The 20,385-nt window shown below is 42.1% G+C and overlaps 1 protein-coding gene across 2 annotated transcripts in view; it reads right to left on the bottom strand.

The window, feature by feature from the left end:
• The window catches only part of LOC126461861 (huntingtin-interacting protein 1), a 538,678-nt gene extending 518,681 nt beyond the window's left edge, over nt 1-19,997 (bottom strand). For both annotated transcript variants that reach the window (XR_007585951.1, XM_050096029.1), the window contains exon 1: nt 19,830-19,997. Coding sequence is in view for 1 of the 2 variants with exons in the window: in XM_050096029.1 (XP_049951986.1) it covers nt 19,830-19,913 (84 nt within the window). In the remaining variant the exon portion in view is untranslated. The remainder of the gene's footprint in view (nt 1-19,829) is intronic.
• Nucleotides 19,998-20,385: the final 388 nt, after the last annotated feature.

Here is a 20,385-nt window from a genome sequence, read left to right as displayed (position 1 = left end):
TTAGCTGTGTAGTGTATGGTGTTAACTGTGTTGGTACAAGCGCTGCTAACAATGCCACACGTATACAGTAATGGGGAATACGCAGATATGGTGTATGTTTATAGCTTCTGTGTCAGTAGTGCTACCGCTGCAAGAGAAGAATACCACAGGCGCTTTCCGCCTCGACGATTACCTGATCGCAGGGTGTTTACTAAAGTGTTTATCACTCTGCGTGCAACAGGTTCTCTTCCAAGTAGACATTTTTCCTCCAATCATGCACGTCAACAAACTTTGCAAGAACAGGAAGAAATTATGATGTGTTGAGCGAAGTCCCGGTACGAGCATAAGATGAATGGCCCTTCGTATGAATGTCCCACAGACACGTGCATGGTAAAGATTACATGCGGAAAACCTGTATCCATGTCACATACAGGGTGTCCAAAATCTCCACGGTGGCGACAATGCCGAACGACTCCAATTCTGTAACTTGGTAATTGAGAATAGTCATTTGCTTCCGTACATACTATTCACTGACGAGGCTCAGTTCTCACGGCATGGAATAAACAACACACGCAATAATCATCTATGATCACGGGAAAACACACACGCTTCAGTGTATATCAATTTCAAAGTTCGTTTTGCCATAAATGTTTGGTCCATTTATGAGCGATTGACGGGAGAGAGGTACCTGCATTTTTTTGAAAATTCGTTTGGAACTACTGGAGGACGTTCTTTTAGCCAAGCGAACTGGAATGTACTTTCAACATGACAGTACCCCTCCACATGTTACATTACCTGTGAGCGGCCGTGTCAACCGTACCCACCCTAATCGCTGGATTGGTCGTGGCGGTGATATTAACTGGCCTCCAAAATCACCTGACCTTACGCCTTTAGATTCCTGTTTATAGGGTTGGATGAAATCAGAGGTGTACAAAGTGAAGGTAAATACACGAGATGAACTGCTTCGTCGGATCATGGACGCTGCTGAATTGATTAGGAACCAACCACAGGCAATTGAACAAGCAACATGTTATCGCCAGAGCGCAAAAGTGCACTGACGTTCATGGTGGGATATTCGAACCAGTTCTGTGAACCGTACATCCGTACGATAAGTGTTAAAGCCGTTTGTAAAAGACGTGGTACGTCTTTTTCAACAGACTACATGTAACATACAAGTTGTAATGCATTATGTACTAAATGCAAAGTAAATAAACATTATGTAAAAATGTGTAACATAACTGCATTTCTCTGTAACATTGTTTTCAAGAAAATCACGTTACGGTCCAGTTGTATTGCGTATACGTTCACGTTGTGCACATCAATTTTGCATAATTAAAGTTCCTTTCAATACCCATAGCTCCGTAACGAAGCATTTGCGGATCTATGTTCATATAACATTTTCTGTTCAAAATTACGTATACTATCCCGGTGTAAAATATTGACCTTTCCTCCCCAAACACCCTCTATAGGCGTTGCCAACCGCAGCGTCGTATTCTGCTTGTTTATTATTTGAATGCGCATGCCTATACCAGTTTGTTTGGCGCTTCAATGTATTTATTAATACGTAACTAATTGACATTACGCGTCCTCCAACCTTTTGTACACAGATTTATAAAAGTAACATTTTTGACTGCAGTTTCTCCTTCAGTCCATTGCATTGTTGAAGAGCAGAACCCTGTTTTTAACAACAGTGTAAGAAGCTGTCGATGTGTCAGATATTTAAGTGCAGCTTTTTGTAGCTTTGGACACGTAATAGTGATGGTGTGATTCCACACATGCAGTTTATCTTGTTTAAGATCTAGAAGGTGGTGTTTCAGAAAAACTGGCTGTTATGGAAGGTCCGTTTCTGTTTCAAATTTTAAGTTATTCTTTTCTTGTGTTATAATGTCCACTACACAAACCAAATTTGGTTTGTTTCCCTACAGCGCATGAACGCTTTTCCGAAACAAGTATATCCGTTTCAATTGCTCCAAGCAAGTCTCATCGTTTTCAATGGCTTCGAACATGCTAAAGCACACTGGAAGCTTATGTTCTTGATTCTATATCAAACAACTTTGGTGTGGTCCAGTTGGCAGCAATTGGTTTTTGATTTCCGTTATGATTTTGCACGGTAGATATTTTGATATTCAATACCATTTACTGATGTTACTTTTCTGTTCGCAACATACGTTTTCACGGTAATTTCATGAGTAGCTACTTCTACAGGCCGCAAAATGTTACAACCATTTGCCAGATTTACACTATCTGCGGCTCGTAGGATGGGTGATGCACTGGGATGACAATCAGTCGATGCAACTGCAAAAATCTTTGTCATACAGAACGTTTATTTCCATCTAATGGGTACTTTGTTAACCAGTTTGAGATCTGATTGTTTCCTCAGCTCATCATTTTCTACTGCACTCTTTTTCAACCACATCACAGTATTTTTCAGAACAGTAAACAAATCGGACAGTTTTTTTACAGTTCTCGATAGAATCTTTTCCTGCTTCATTGGGTGAGCGGGCAAAACTCGATATATTACTCTTTCTTCGAAATGTTACTTCTCTTTTAACCAATGCACTGCTATTGTATGTTCAGAAAAAGATTCTCTCAAATGATGTGAGCATTGACGGTGTTGACAAATAACGCCGGAGGACGATATCTTCTGTTTAACATCGTTTTTACGGTGTTTCATAGATTACAATATGACACTGAAAATCTACGTTTCAACTCCCAACATTGACGTTTTCTAAATATTATTATCGCATATCCCTGTCGCACACACACTTTGCCAATACTTTCTAACGAAATCACCAGGCGTCCCTCGACGCGCAAGTCGAAGTGGCGTCAAATCGAAAGACTTGCACCCGGCGAACGGTCTACCCGGCGGGAGGCCCTAGTCACACGACATTTACATTTACCAGGCGTCCCAACACTGAGGTCCTCGTGTCTGCATCTTTACAAATATTTTATGATAGAAGTGTGATTGAATTATATAAAATACAGACCTGCCAGAAGATAAACAAAATCATTAGTTTTTTCATTTTTCAACCGTACAAAACCGAAACCTTGACACAATCCATTCTTAAGACGTATTAGTGAAATATGACTGCCACATCGGGAGATATGTAACGGAGAAAGTACTTCGGAAGAGAGTAACACACGGTTGAAACTTCTCCCCATGTTGTTCAATTCACACATTGAGCAAGCTGCTCTAAGGAAACCAAAGATAAATCAGGAAAAGAAATTAAGTTTTAGAGAGTTGAAATAAAGATTCTGAGGTTCGCTGGCGATTATGTCAGAGACGTCAAAGGACTTGGAAGAACAAGGAAAGAAACGGGTAGTATCTTGAAAGGAGGTTATAACTTGAATATCAAGAAAAGTAAAATAAGCGTATTGGGTTGTAGTCGACTTAAATCAGTCGCTGCTGTGGTAAACAAATCAGGAGACGAGACACTAAACTTAGATGAGTTTCTGCTATTTGGGCAGCAAAACAACACTTGATAGTCGAAGTGGGGAGGATATAAAATGGAGACCGGAAATAAGAAAATAATTTCTATTACAGACGGGTTTGTTAACTTTGAATGTAAATTCTTTTTTGAATGTATTTGTCTAGACTGCAGCTTTGTATGCAAGTGAAATATGGACGATAAACTGTAGGTACAGACAAGAGGAGTTTTTAAAATGCGGCGTTACTGAAGAATACTAGAGTTGAAGCGATAATGACGGGGTACGAAGCGAAATGGAGAGAAAGGATCCGCCTGTCAATCTGTTCTGCAATGTTTCGTGTTTTCTGAGGTGAGGAGTGTGGGCCACAACAACATTTGTCCAAACGAGCTTGGGAGACAGTCTAGAAACTACACTTCGTTATCAGTGTATCAAACCCATGCCCGCTAACTCGAAGCAAAAATTCGATCCGGATGTGGCTACAAACCCTTTCTCATAAGATAGCACAATACACGTTAAGGCGGGACGTTGATGAAAAACACACTATTTCAAAAATGCACCAGATCCACAGTTTCGGAGATAGGGCAATGAAATTTTGACCACGCTTTACATGAACGTAACACATTCACATATAAAATCCTTTGATTATATATATTCAACTTTTTTTTAATGAAATTTGAAGTTTTATTTTCAAAACGTAATGTATGTTCCTTTTTCTCAGAAAGTATTCAAGAGATTTCTACAAAAATTTCTCTGTTTCATCTCTTTATATGTTTTAAGCTTCTCTCATTAGGTTTTTTGGAATAGGTAAAACGGGAGAATGTTCATAATTTTTAATTATAATTCCACAAGTACTATTTTAAATTCATGCAAAATTCCAAGCACTTTGCCCCATATCTCAGCTTGCAATCAGAATTTCAAAATATGGTCTTGAAACAACATTTATTAGGTTTACAGAAATGTGTGCAAAATTTCATAATTCTTGCATTAATAGAATCTGAGAAAAAGATACATAAACTTTAAAAAACAAACTTTTCAGGAAACGCAATTTAAAATTCAACCTAACTTTTTCCCTTATGTCACTTCTTCAGAAGGCACCACATTTGTACTCTGGGTCGTCTTTCCCATCAAGACGTCTCTTCTGGTGGTTGTTGTCTGTCTTCTTTCCTTTACCAGGTCCTCAACTGACTTTCCAGCAGCAGAGACGCGCTGTAAATCTATTTTTCTCAGGATGTCTTGAGTAAAACTTCTTATCTTGAAGCCCATTCTTTCTAATACCTTCATCCTCCCATCATTAAATACAATAACTGCATCATAAGATGCAATTCTGACAACGGTAGCAGATGGCAATGTGTTTTTGGGGCATCGTTTCCATATGAGTGAATGTAGAGACTCATTTGGATTTTGAGTTTTGCCATGAAGACACTGTTTGAGAAGTGCAGGACCGGCCAGAAATCTGTAAGTGGGCTTGACAAGAGCCAGGATACAATTTGGAAGTCTCTCCTTGCGATTTTAGGGGTTGTTATCCCTCTGAGTTGAAGTGCTGCTTCAACACGTGGGCGTCACACTTTTCATTAATTTTCAGGCACTTCGGATGCGATTTCAACATTGAAACTTCGGGAACTTATTGTCCATGAGTTGTACTAACAAATAAAAAAACTCTAAAATTAACATTTTTGGTGAATTTCATCAACGTCCCCCCTTAAGCTATACGAGATCGTCTGAAGACGTACTTTATAGTTAGGAAAAAACCGCGTAATTTCCAAGAATGATTGCCTATCGAAGTTACAGGGCTCCAAACGACACATATCGAACGTGCGATAGTAAATCGATTATGGAAGAGTCGAGGCGCGTTACGAGTATGTTTCAAGTTGTCACTACAGCAACGACAAAAGAAAAGCGTTAGAGAAGCACTTATAAATTCAAAGGACACGACTTACCCTACTCGTCGTCACTGTTATTGTCTAGTGACAGTCCGCGTGATGTATAAGCGACAGGGGCAATTCCTTTTTTCCCGTACCCAGGGTAAACTCTGCCAATATCGGCAGAGTATCGCATGCGTCGACTTTCCCCCGACTTCGCAGCACCAGTCAACACAGTCCTTCCTTTCCTCGTCCGGCTGAAGACGATATCTCCGGCAAAAAGCCAAACATTTGTCTATGCTGGAATGCATGGAATTAGAGTTTTCCATGCGAGACAATCCGCAGAAGAAACGTCAGGAGCAGCACTCATTACACTCGCTATCAAGAGAAACCATGTCGATGTCCCAAAGGAATCACAAACAATTACGGCGGGAATATAATGTACATGAACTGAAGAAACAACGCAAAACTGATAAAAATGACTATCACAAATAATTGATCATAACGCGCGCCGCACGTCTTCCATAATCGATTACTCTCGCACGTTCGATATGTATCGTTTAGAGCTCTCCAACTTCGATAGGCAATCATTCTTGGAAATTATCAAAAACCGGAGGGAAGTTTAAGCTTAAAGGCAAAACAGGTGATTTATATAAAGCATGCAGGCCCAAACTCTGGCGCGAAACTCTTATCGACACACAGCGCTCGCTGTTCTGGCTACTACGATGAGAACTGACTTCTCGCTGCGTATGCACCTCGCCCAGCAACGGTTCCAGGCACGCGGCAGTCAAGAAACATGAGCTGACAAACACGCTCTTGTAAGCGGAGCCTGCCGTGTAATGAGTGAGTAAAGCCGGACACTGTCTGTCCTCCTGACAATTTGAGAGTCGGCGCAGTACTGGAAGGCTGGCGAGAAGCGAAGCAGCACCGCGCTGCCCAACAGCTCACTTCATCCAAACAATTTAATCACACCCGTATAAGCATAATGAGTATTTACTTCTTTCAAGGCGAAATTATGCGTCTTATTTTAATGCGGTATATGTGAACCACAACATTCACTGTGTGTTCTGAGTGGCCTGTAAGGCGTACACAAGAACCACAGTAATTTAGCGAATACTGACAGCAGCTGCAGCACACGTTCGATCCCAGACGCGCGGAAAAATTACAGGTTGTTCTTGTATAAGCAGATCCATCTGAAATTGAACAAAACTGCCAAAAGCCGATTATAGAGCACTAAATAAAAACTACCAAAGGTTGTTAATATATCTGAAAATGGATGTATTGTCATCATCCGTAGATCAGTTTATCTTCGGGTGTGAACTTTACAAGTTCCAAGGAATAAAATACAAAGAGCGGAAGGTTACCTACAGATTGTGCAGAAATCAAACTACAGATCTAAGGAGTCTAAAGACATTAAAGAGCCACAGTAATTGTGAAAGTAAGACTGTGCTGTAGCACATCGCACGTATTTTTCTGACTTTGCACTTAGCAAACAGTAAAGGGAACTTGAAATGTACCAATATTTGATCGTTAGGTTAAGTATGAAGTGTTGAACTCAGGTGTCAAGCGGCCACATATAGATGATGATTTCCCATACTCCGAGGAGTGTAGGGGACGATGCGGGAGACCGCACCGCCGTACTAGGCAAAGTCCTAGCGGAGGTGGTTTGCACTTGCCTTTCTCCGGCCGTAATGAGGATGAATGATGACCCAGCCATCTCGAGGCAGGGAAAATCCCTGACCCCGCCGGAAATCGAACCCGGGACCCCGTGCGCGGGAAGAGAGTACGCTACAGCAAGACCACGAGCTGCGGACCCACATTTAGATGCTTATATAAATTTTGTAACATTTTTACTACATTTATCTGGTCAGTTCCAAGCGCAATTTATTCTAATGTCAGTTTCATTTCAACTGTGCTCAGGTTCGACCGCAACTAATCGACACTTTTGCATAGGTCATAGTTCCCATTTTGTTCTTCCAGAATACTTCTTACAAGAAGTGAAACTACCTTTCCGTTTGTATTTGTGTGAACTCTTGTACATGTTAGGAACATTTACCAACTAATAATTTCATGATGTAACCAACACTATAAAAACATCGTTATCGGTAAGTTTTTACGAATTTCAGTACTAAAAACTAAGAGCCAAGTAAAAATGTCGCAGCGTAAGAGGAGCAAGTTAATATTTATTTCGGTAATGTCAGTCTGTAAACGCCAATGAGTTTTTGATTGTATGCAAATTTTCTTTCCGCAATAATGGATGACGTAAAATTTAATTGGTGGAACGATACACAACTACTGGCGAATCAGGTATCAGGGTGACAGTTTTTGGGAGTCAGTTCTGTTGCAGTTTGGCGCAATGAAAACTTCGTGTGAATATTTTACTTGTGGTGGAGGAGCTGGGATTGAAATATAACAAGACTTTATGGGTTTCACAGTTAGTAGAAAATACTGATCTTTTCCGGAAAACTCCGAAGCTGTAGTAGTTGTGAAAGGATTTTCGAGTATCTGCTCCGCCAATTTTGCTCAGACTATCTGAGTTCTTGATAGTGTAGCTAATGATTCGGCATGCCAAGAGAAATTTTAAGTAATCAAGCCGACACGAAGTTTTCACCTCCACATTTACATTTTTATTGCACAAAAATGAAAGACAACTGACTACTAAAAACTGACAGAACTGTTAGCGTCATCGAGTATTAAAGAAATAAAATTTAAGGATTAAAATTAAAAACTTGTTGCGTTTAAAGACCGACATTACAGAATTAAGTATTAACTCGCTCCTGCCACGCTGCGACATGAAATTTTACTTGGCTCTTAGTTTCTAGTACAGAAATTCTTAATATATGTTCGATAACAATGCCTTTTATTTAGTCGTTTATATCATGAAAATTATTAGTTGGTGAATGTTTGTAACATGTATGCGAGTTCTTTACATAAATACAAACGAAAAGCTAGTTTCAGCTCTTGTGAAAAGTATTCTGGAATTGCAAAATGGGAACCACTTATGATTTATGGCCAAATATTTGTAACAGTCGAACCAGAGCATACTTGAAATAGAATTAATGACAGTATAATAAGTTGAGTTAAAAATGACCAGATAAATGAAGTAAAAATGTTACAAAATTTATATAAGCCTGTAAATGTAGTAGCCTGATACTTGATGGCAACACTTCACGTCAAAAAATGCGTGTGTGATCTTATGGGACGTAACTGCTAAGGTCATCAGTCCCTAAGCTTACACACTACTTATGCCCGAGGGAGGACTCGATACTCCGCTGGGACGAGCCGCACAGTCCATGACTGCAGCGTCCTAGACCGCACGGCTAATCCCGCGACTTCACGTCATACTTGTCCTAATGCTCATATGTTGGTACGTTTCAAACTGAGGCGATTTTCAAGAACGGAATTCAAGTCTACAGAGATGAAATAAATTTACTGTTTGCCGATGGCACTGTAAATCTGTCAGATTGCTTTAAAGAGTAGCTGAACAGAATTGATTGTGTCTTGAAAAGAAGTTAAAACAGATGTAATGGAATGTGGTCGAATTAATTTAACCGATGTAGAAGGAATTACATAGGAAACGTTATAGCGAAATTTGATACTTGAGCAATAAAACAGACTATGGGCGACGTACAGTGGACATAAACTGAAAACTAACAATAGCAAGAAATACATTTCTGAAAGAGAGTAGTTTGTCAATATCAAATACATCCACAAAAACAAAAGTTTTGAATCGTCCTGATATGTCGTGCAAGTTTCTTGCTTTGTGACAATGCCTGCACCGATCGGAACATCACTCCTGAAGTTGTTTACAAAATACACACACACACACACACACACACACACACACACACACACACACACACAGAGAGAGAGAGAGAGATTTACAAGAGCGATAACTACGGATAGAACGCCGCACTCTAATTGCTGCATTTCAGTTGAAAGTAAAGCTCCAGCAGGGACGCATGGTACACATCCATCATGCCCCGGACAGAATCGGTTCCTACTGATAGGTAGTGCCAATGACTTACACCACACAGGCCGTCCACGTTCGACAGGCGCATAGGACGACCAATATGTACGATTTCTGAGCGAAAGGAACTGTGCGCTGACTGCTCCAGAACGGAAGAGGCTACAGGACGCCGTGTATCGCATCAAAATGTTGACGACTGAATGACGAGCAGCGATTCATACACCACATCATATACTACATTACATTTGGGCAGGAAATCGTGCAGAATAGACGCCCCAGGTTTGGCGTCGGGTTTCCTTTATTGAAGAGACTCTGGTCTGCTTATACTCTGATAATCGCAGACAACTTGCTTGGACGCACCCGGTAATAAGGAACGCCTTCAACACTGTGCCATATGTGCAACCGGGTGGTGGCGATGGTTGTTGTGGTATGTTGTCTACATCTACATTTATACTCCGCAAGCCACCCAACGGTGTGTGGCGGAGGGCACTTTACGTGCCACTGTCATTACCTCCCTTTCGTGTTCCAGTTGCGTATGGTTCGCGGGAAGAACGACTGTCTGAAAGCCTCCGTGTGCGCTCGAATCTCTCTAATTTTACATTCGTGATCTCCTCGGGAGGTATAAGTACGGGGAAGCAATATATTCGATACCTCATCCAGAAACGCACCCTCTCGAAACCTGGCGAGCAAGCTACACCGCGATGCAGAGCGTCTCTCTTGCAGAGTCTGCCACTTGAGTTTGTTAAACATCTCCGTAACGCTATCACGATTACCAAATAACCCTGTGACGAAACGCGCCGCTCTTCTGTGGATCTTCTCTATCTCCTCCGTCAACCCGATCTGGTACGGATCACACACTGATGAGCAATACTCAAGTATAGGTCGAACGAGTGTTTTGTAAGCCACCTCCTTTGTTGATGGACTACATTTTCTAAGCACTCTCCCAATGAATCTCAGCCTGGCACCCGCCTAACCAACAATTAATTTTATGTGATCATTCCACTTCAAATCGTTCCGTACGCATACTCCCAGATATTTTACAGAAGTAACTGCTACCAGTGTTTGTTCCGCTATCATATAATCATACAATAAAGGATCTTTCTTTCTATGTATTCGCAATACATTACATTTGTCTATGTTAAGGGTCAGTTGCCACTCCCTGCACCAAGTGCCTATCCGCTGCAGATCTTCCTGCTTTTCGCTACAATTTTCTAATGCTGCAACTTCTCTGTATACTACAGCATCATCCGCGAAAAGCCGCATGGAACTTCCGACACTATCTACTAGGTCATTTATATATATTGTGAAAAGCAATGGTCCCATAACACTCCCCTGTGGCACGCCAGAGGTTACTTTAACGTCTGTAGACGTCTCTCCATTGAGAACAACATGCTATGTTCTGTTTGCAAAAAACTCTTCAATCCAGCCACACAGCTGGTCTGATATTCCGTAGGCTCTTACTTTGTTTATCAGGCGACAGTGCGGAACTGTATCGAACGCCTTCCGGAAGTCAAGAAAAATAGCATCTACCTGGGAGCCTGTATCTAATATTTTCTGGGTCTCATGAACAAATAAAGCGAGTTGGGTCTCACACGATCGCTGTTTCCGGAATCCGTGTTGATTCCTACAGAGTAGATTCTGGGTTTCCAAAAACGACATGATACTCGAGCAAAAAACATGTTCTAAAATTCTACGTCGATGTCGTTGAGGAAAATCTCACTGATCTACTTTACGGGGACGTGATTCTGCAACCACCAACATTTCAGCAACAATTTCAATTTGATGGATAACTCCCTTTCTTACCGTGCTGTTCTCGTGAACACTTTAATTCACCATGCTACGGTCGCCAGAATGGAGTGGCCTGCCTGTTCTCAGGACATGAACCCAGTCAAAACTTGTGTAGGGTGTACTGAAACAAGCCGTTTTTGGAGGAGAACAACGACCACATGCCCCACGTGACCTACGCAAAAATCGATACTGAAGATCGCGGCAGTTTGGACCAGAGCTGGCTTGATACCACCGATGGAATGCTACGACGGAGTCAAGCCTGCATCCGAACAAGGGGACGTTCTACCACGTACTGACGTTGCTCAGAACTGCTGTGAAAAATCCTTCATGGGAAACAGACGATTCTATCATTACACAAATGTTTTGATTTGGTGATGTTGACAAATTGCAAATGAATATACATGCATTCCCCGGAGTGACGTTTGCTTTCTGTGCCATAAATTTCGAAATAAAGAGGCGATGCAAAACTTTCATTAATGTGTGTAAACTGAAGGAAGTCTTTTCTGGAGGTATTTGAAGTGTTGCCTTGTACAGAAGTTTTCGCTATTAATAGCTCAGAAAACAAGAGGCTAACGTTTGAAATGTTGTGCTAAGGAAGAATGTTAAGATTTCGCGAATAGATCGGATAAAAAAGAATCGAACTGCTAAGTAAAGAACGTTATGGCTCAACTTGATTAAAAGTAAGCAGATTAACAACACACATCCTGAGGCATCGAAGATTATTTATTTCTGTTGTTAAGGGAAGTGTGGGCGGTAAAAACTGTAGAGGAAGACGAAGGCTTAAATACAGTAAGCACGTTCTCATAGATGTAGGTTAGCAGCTGTGTAGACGTGCTGAGACTTGCACAGTACTGTAATGTAGAATGAGCAGTTGTCTTGTGACAGCCAGAGCGACAGCACCAGCAGCAGCGAGTACTGTTTGTATAAAGCGTTTATTTTGCATTTTGTTTACGACCTTCCACTAAGGAAGGGGTTCTATTTGTGTTTATCTGCTCTGCATAGTAACTAACAGTTCTTGATAAAACTTTACGTAGTTTTCGTGTTAGATTTCTTAGTGTTTTCTTGATCGTTTAGAACAGAAAGCGCCCTAAAACCGTCTTTTGTTTGTTTCGCGGCCGTTAGCCACTAGTCACTTGAATCAGCAGTTGTCTTGTGACAGCCAGAGCGACAGCACCAGCAGCAGCGAGTACTGTTTGTATAAAGCGTTTTTGTACTTATTTGCTGCGCTTAGCTTTTAAATAGTTTTTCTGGGAAAACCTAGCGTAGTTTTCGCGTCTCGTATTTCAGTGAGTGTTTCTTGATTATCAGAGTAGCTCATCAGAAGATTATCTTGGGAATTTGTTACCGTATAGAGTAGGGTAAACATAGTCATGTGTAGGGACTGTGGTTGTTGTGAGCGGACGCAAGGAGAATTGGCCACTCTTCGGGGGCAGGTGGAGGCTTTGTCTGTTAGGCTCATCGAGCTCGAGGCGCAGGCGTCGGCTCGTAGTGGCGTTGGGGCAACTGTGGTGAGACCTATGCCTACTTCGGTGGCCTTGAAATCACATGGAACCCCTGATGTCGCTGCGTCTTCCGGCAGTGAGCATCTTACCGGTCAGCCATCACTCCAGGGTGAATGGCGGACAGTGGTGGGCTCGCGCGTGCCTGGCCGAAAGGCGAAGGTGGGATCTGGCCGCGTGGCAGCTGCCTTACCCCTTTCCAACAGGTACGGGGTGCTTCCTAGTGGTGATGACATCGTTTCCGAGCCACCACAGGGTGCCTCGCCTGTTGGGCCAGTGGCCGATTCTCCGGCAAGGTCCCGACAGTCACAGAGGGCGGGCCTATTAGTTATAGGGAGCTCCAACGTTAGGCGGGTTATGGAGCCCCTCAGGAAAATAGCGGGTAGGTCGGGGAAGAATGCCAGTGTGCACTCGGTGTGCTTGCCGGGGGGTCTCGTCCGTAATGTGGAGCAGGCCCTTCCGGCAGCTATTGAACGCACTGGGTGTGACCGGCTGCAGATAGTAGCACATGTCGGAACGAATGACGCCTGCCGCTTGGGTTCTGAGGCCATCCTTGGTTCCTTCCGGCGGCTGGCTGATTTGGTGAAGACAACCAGCATCGCACGCGGAGTGCAAGCTGAGCTTAATATCTGCAGCATAGTGCCCAGAGTCGATCGCGGTCCTCTGGTTTGGAGCCGTGTGGAGGGTCTAAACCAGAGGCTCAGACGACTCTGCGACTATAATGGTTGCAAATTCATCGACCTCCGTTATTGGGTGGAGAACTGTAGGGCCCCCCTAGACAGGTCAGGCGTGCACTACACACCGGAAGCAGCTACTAGGGTAGCAGAGTACGTGTGGCGTGCACACGGGGGTTTTTTAGGTTAGAGGGACCCCCCCTTGGGCGAAACGATAAAATACCTGACGGCTTACCAGAGAGGACATTATCATCGTTGATAAAGAATGTCCGTCCTCAGCGACCAAAAACAGGAAAAGTTAACGTAATATTGGTAAACTGCAGGAGTATCCAGGGCAAGGTTCCTGAATTAGTATCTCTTATTGAAGGAAATAGTGCGCATATAGTATTAGGAACGGAAAGTTGGTTAAAACCGGAAGTGAACAGTAACGAAATCCTAGACACAGAATGGAATATATACCGCAAGGATAGGATAAACGCCAATGGTGGAGGAGTATTTATAGCAGTAAAGAATTCAATAATATCCAGTGAAGTTATTAGCGAATGCGAATGTGAAATAATCTGGGTTAAGTTAAGTATCAAAGGTGGGTCAGATATGATAGTCGGATGCTTCTATAGACCACCTGCATCAGCAACCGCAGTAGTTGAGCGCCTCAGAGAGAACCTGCAGAACGTCGTGAAGAAGTTTCGTGATCATACTATTGTAATAGGGGGAGACTTCAATCTACCAGGTATAGAATGGGATAGTCACACAATCAGAACTGGAGCCAGGGACAGAGACTCTTGTGACATTATCCTGACTGCCTTGTCCGAGAATTACTTCGAGCAGATAGTTAGAGAACCAACTCGTGAAGCTAACGTTTTAGACCTCATAGCAACAAATAGACCGGAACTTTTCGACTCCGTGAATGTAGAAGAGGGTATCAGTGATCATAAGTCAGTGGTTGCATCAATGACTACAAGTGTAATAAGAAATGCCAAGAAAGGAAGGAAAATATATTTGCTTAACAAGAGTGATAGGGCACAAATCGCAGAATATCTGAGTGACCACCACCAAACGTTCATTTCTGAGGAAGAGGATGTGGAACAAAAATGGAAAAAATTCAGAAACATCGTCCAGTACGCCTTAGATAAGTTCGTACCGACTAAGGTCCAAAGCGAGGGGAAAGATCCACCGTGGTATAACAATCATGTACGAAAGGTACCACGGAAACAAAGAAAGCTTCATCATAGGTTTAAGAGTAGTCGAATCATAGCTGATAAGGAAAAGCTGAACGAAGCGAAAAAGAGCGTAAAGAGAGCAATGAGAGAAGCATTCAACGAATTCGAACATAAAACATTGGCAAACAATCTAAACAAGAACCCTAAAAAGTTTTGGTCATATGTAAAATCGGTAAGCGGATCTAAATCCCCTATTCAGTCACTCGTTGACCACGATGGCACCGAAACAGAGGACGACCGAAGAAAGGCAGAAATACTGAATTCAGTGTTCCGAAACTGTTTCACTGCGGAAAATCGTAACACGGTCCCTGACTTCAGCCGTCGCACGGACGCCAAAATGGAAAATATTGAAATAAACGATATCGGAATTGAAAAACAACTGCTATCACTTAGTAGCGGAAAAGCATCCGGACCAGACGAGATACCCTTAAGATTCTACAGTGATTATGCTAAAGAACTTGCCCCCTTTCTATCAGCAATTTATCGTAGATCGCTGGAAGAACGTAAAGTACCTAGCGACTGGAAGAAAGCGCAGGTCGTTCCCATTTTCAAGAAGGGTCATAAATCAGATGCGAATAATTATAGGCCTATTTCGCTTACGTCAATCTGTTGTAGAATAATGGAACATGTTTTGTGTTCTCGTATTATGACGTTCTTAGATAATACAAATCTCCTTCATCATAACCAACATGGATTCCGCAAACAGAGATCATGTGAAACTCAGCTCGCCCTATTTGCCCAAGAAATTCACAGTGCCGTAGACACTGGCGAGCAGATTGATGCCGTATTCCTGGACTTCAGGAAGGCATTTGATACGGTTCCGCACTTACGTTTAGTGAAAAAAATACGAGCTTACGGAATATCGGACCAGGTTTGTGATTGGATTCAGGATTTCCTAGAAGAAAGAACACAACATGTCATTCTTAACGGTTCAAAATCTGCAGATGTAGAGGTAATTTCGGGAGTACCGCAGGGAAGCGTGATAGGACCTTTATTGTTTACAATATACATAAATGACTTAGTTGACAACATCGGTAGCTCCGTGAGGCTATTCGCAGATGACACGGTTGTCTACAAGAAAGTAGCAACATCAGAAGACTCGTACGTACTCCAGGAGGACCTGCAGAGGATTAATGCATGGTGCGACAGCTGGCAGCTTTCCCTAAACGTAGATAAATGTAATATAATGCGCATACATAGGGGCAGAAATCCATTCCAGTACGATTATGCCATAGGTGGTAAATCATTGGAAGCGGTAACGACCGTAAAATACTTAGGAGTTACTATCCGGAGCGATCTGAAGTGGAATGATCACATAAAACAAATAGTGGGAAAAGCAGGCGCCAGGTTGAGATTCATAGGAAGAATTCTAAGAAAATGTGACTCATCGACGAAAGAAGTAGCTTACAAAACGCTTGTTCGTCCGATTCTTGAGTATTGCTCATCAGTATGGGACCCTTACCAGGTTGGATTAATAGAAGAGATAGACATGATCCAGCGAAAAGCAGCGCGATTCGTCATGGGGACATTTAGTCAGCGCGAGAGCGTTACGGAGATGCTGAACAAGCTCCAGTGGCGGACACTTCAAGAAAGGCGTTACGCAATACGGAGAGGTTTATTATCGAGATTACGAGAGAGCACATTCCGGGAAGAGATGGGCAACATATTACTACCGCCCACATATATCTCGCGTAATGATCACAACGAAAAGATCCGAGAAATTAGAGCAAATACGGAGACTTACAAGCAGTCGTTCTTCCCACGCACAATTCGTGAATGGAACAGGGAAGGGGGGATCAGATAGTGGTACAATAAGTACCCTCCGCCACACACCGTAAGGTGGCTCGCGGAGTATAGATGTAGATGTAGAATGCTGCGTCAAAACTGTCTTCGGACTGATTACAAGAGCTTCAGTTTTAAAAGAACAATGTAAACTAGTATTTCGTAATACTGCAATCCCAAGTACGTCTTTGCTACATTCGACGACATTGTATGCGTAAATGCAAGGAAGATCAGCGAAGTATGCTTCTCAGCGCGTCGGGAAACCAACAGTGTCCTTGCGCGTTTAGAAACAGACTTCGGGAGGTGCAATTCCAAGTGGTCTTCAATCGAGTTTCTGGGGGAAAAAAAATGCTGTTTCTCGCGAACTTTTCCAAAACATTCGTATTTACGAACAAATAAATTTTGCTCTGCTTTCCAGACGTCCATATCAAGTTTTGGGGGCTAGAACGTGCGTCTTTGCTCCACCATGACAAAATCAGGTTCACTTTAAGATAGCGTAGGTTTTTTTTCTTCTCGAGCTGTACGCCTGAATGCGTCAATTATATTATCCTTAATCGGAATTTAGATATCACACTTCACGTACATTAAAAAAATGCACGGCTGTGGACTATATTCCACGTATCTTACCATATTCTAAACGATTTCTATACGTGAAACACAGTTTACTTTTGTTTATGCAATACATATTTATTGTCAAAGAGTAAAATATTATCCTACAAGATCTGAACGAGTGAAAGTTTGCATACTACGCTCACTTTTCTGATTCCTTGGTCGGACAAGTTCATAGCTGTTCTTATGACACAGGGAACTACCAGTAATTTTTTAATCTAATCAACTATGTCTTCAAAATTTCATAGCAATACAGTAGAACTTTCTACGCAATTTATTATTTAATGCTGTTACATAACATGATATGGTAGAGCACTGTCGGAGTAAGTACATAATTTAAACCAAGAAAATGTCCATTATGCAATTAAAAAAAAAGGACACGGAACGCATTGCCAACTATCTGTCGTGGCGTATTAGTGCAGAACTTTGCACAGTGAGCAGTTTCATTGAAGCACAACCCGTTGACACTGGAGACGTAAGCTAGGGGCAGCGGAGCACTTCCACAGACTCTCGGAAAACGACTTTCACGTATGTTCCGAGCAGTAGTAAGAGTGTTGGCACGTGTGCCTCAAACTGATCATACTCTGAAGGCGATGACTACTAATTTGATCTAGGTTCATTCTTTCTCCTAGATCCCGTAAACAACGGTTTCCGGTGTGTGTGTGTGGGAGGGGGGGGGGGGGGGGAGGGACAGCCTTGGCAGTTCTGCCAATGGCATAGAATCATCTTCGTTACGGCTATGTTACTACAGTCTGCTAAGATCTGAGCCAGTGTTGTATAATGCAACCAGTAAAAAGCGTAAGCTATGATTATGTCAGGGAGCAGGAACCAACCCAGCATTTGCCTTACTACAGGAAAATCAAAAAACAGCTCAATCTGAATGGCTTGATGAGGAAACTGAGGCCGTTCCTCCATAATGCAGGTTTTGTGTCTTAACCACTCGGTTAACAGCGAACGAACACCAACGTTTAACGAAAATTACGAGTAAGCATAACGCAGCTCTACCTAGTGCGCTGGTTTTGTTTGTGTTGCAACCACGTCGCCCCCACGTCATAAGATACAAGCTTGTCATGATATGTAAACATAAACCACGACCAAGTTTTCCCCAAGGACAAATGGAGAAACGGGAACTGTGTTTCAATTGCCCTTACTTCTTACTGTCTGCGACATCGGGGTACACCGCTGCAAACTATCGCATCCACCACGAGGAAGCCCATGCCCGAACGAAAGGAGGGTGGGAGTGGGGGGGGGGGGGGGGGGGACACACGCGACAAGCCGCCCCCCCTCCTCTTAGCTCTCAAAGACAGGAAAAAATGTAATGTAGATAGAGGTTTTTCTTCCATCAAAATAATTGGTGCCTCCCCCCACAACAAACTATCGTGTGGTCGCCCTTTATCCACCAGATAACCGTTCGAAAGCTAAGAGTAACCATCTCACACAGAACCCAAGTTACATCAGATAATGTAAAAAATTATTACACAGATTCGGGAACTTGGTATATGTTAACATTAGCTCCGAAATATACACTGTCATAAATAATGTGTTTGCTGTTGAATTGGGGTTTCTTCGTCTTAAACCAGAGTATGTGAACACCGAATATGTCATTACTGCCTAACAGTGATCTGTTTGTGTGTGTTTACTATAGATGACAGACTGCAATACAACCATCATTCAAAATAGGTTCTTAATGTTTGTCAGATGAATTACGCATTCACTTTGCCTTTCATATAACGACAGCATACTACTCAGCATAATACTTTTTTAAACATATTTCCAAATTAAGACTGACACGGTATTGCCAGTCAATCGGCTGACTTCAGTTTCACGAATAATGTGTAACTATTCATATGTAGGGTCACCAACTCAGTTTACTTCGCGGAAAGAGAGAAATCGAGCTTATCAAAATATTCAAACCCCGAAAAATTGTTCATCCTCCCTCAGTCTTTCGACCCCTTTTACGGGGCACTGCAAGTATGCCTTACCTAGAAATTCTAGTAGTGGCAGCAGGAGGCAAGAACTAGATTTCTGTGATGAACAATTAGGGCTCAACCGTAGGTCCTGGTTAGCTTTAATACTATTAGCTGCAATGAGCATTTTCAATAGATCGAATAACTGATTATCTCAATGTTCGACAAACACCATCTGTCATTTTGTTTGTTAGTTGTTACTCTGTTGTAGGTCAGACAATCAACAGTGCCTGAACACAGAAGAATTACAAATGTTTCCTAATAACTGATATGTATGATTTATGCACAGTTAAAGAATGAAATCTGTGAATTTTCAAATATCACATTTCTGAAAGAATCTCGTTTTACCAGAATATGATATGACTGAAAAAGTGTTAGAAAAATAGATAAATTAAATACTGACTACTTTCTAGCATCTGTTACTGTGTCGTTATACATGCGTTCTGTCAATGACCCAATGACACTGCAAGCACATATTTAATATTCAGTTCTGATACAAAATTCACTCCTGTTAATACCGTGAACTCCGCAATGGTTTAAACTTCTGCCTTCGTTCGCAGTATTAGTGCCAGTTTTCCTAGAAGATTCTGAAGTGTACATCCGGAATGAAAATTAAAATGAGAGGTAACATGCCTATCAAAATAACTTGTACCAGGACATTTATGATTGTACTGTCACCAATGTTTACATATTTTCGCGCCAATACACGCGCGCAGCCGAGACAGAACAATAAATGCTAAAACACTAATGCTAAACAGTAATTTTCTCCAGTGCCAAGTTTCACAGCCATTTAAAGGAAAACTGTACGAACTAAATGGCACTCAAAGCACATATAACACGATAAAAAAAAAAAAAAAAACAGAAAAATAGATTTCAAGAACTTATTTAAAAAGTAAACTGACAGGAAATAAACCGAACTAATGACGAGCACTCCAAAAGTTTTGCACTTTGTACCGGAGCTGTAAAATACATATTTTCTCAACCTAACGCACATTTCTCAAGGTAGCTTCTTTCACGCTGTCAAAGACAAGATTATTAACTGATATCTCTTACCTGGTTCTTTTCAAAATTCTCCCTCTCCAATTCTAAGCCGGTCTTGCGTTGCTGCAAAACCCTCGGAAGCGACAGCGACGACATTGCAAGTGATTTTAAAACGCTATAATTTCGCAAGCCCTGACCAACACCACACAACACAAGCCTCCACTCACTACTGACGACAGGGATCAAAACATATGCGTCCAAAGTTGCTAGTAGCAAGCAGCCACAACAGCGTTGCAGTAGTCTCTGGTGGAGCTGCTAGCGCTGAAGCGGGCATACGGAGAACTACTGGCGGCGGCGGCGGCGGCGGCGGCGGCGGTTAGTTCGAATTGTTCTTTAAACACGTGAAAAAAAGTCGCTAAGTTAATCTGGCAGTGAGACGGTATTTCATTATATTCTGGCCCATTTTCAACTGTTTAATTCCGTAAAATTTCGTTGACGACTTGGTGGCAGCATACTTGCTGTTAATGTACCCGTAATCTGGCGTCCCCTACTTCCAACGGAATAACGGGATGATTTTTTCTAGTAAATAACTTTCATTTCACGTGCTTAACAACAAGCCAAGATCGAA

Source organism: Schistocerca serialis, chromosome 1 (genome assembly GCF_023864345.2).
Source record: "Schistocerca serialis cubense isolate TAMUIC-IGC-003099 chromosome 1, iqSchSeri2.2, whole genome shotgun sequence".
NCBI classification, from domain to species: domain Eukaryota; kingdom Metazoa; phylum Arthropoda; class Insecta; order Orthoptera; family Acrididae; genus Schistocerca; species Schistocerca serialis.
This window is presented reverse-complemented; position numbering and strand designations above follow the sequence as displayed.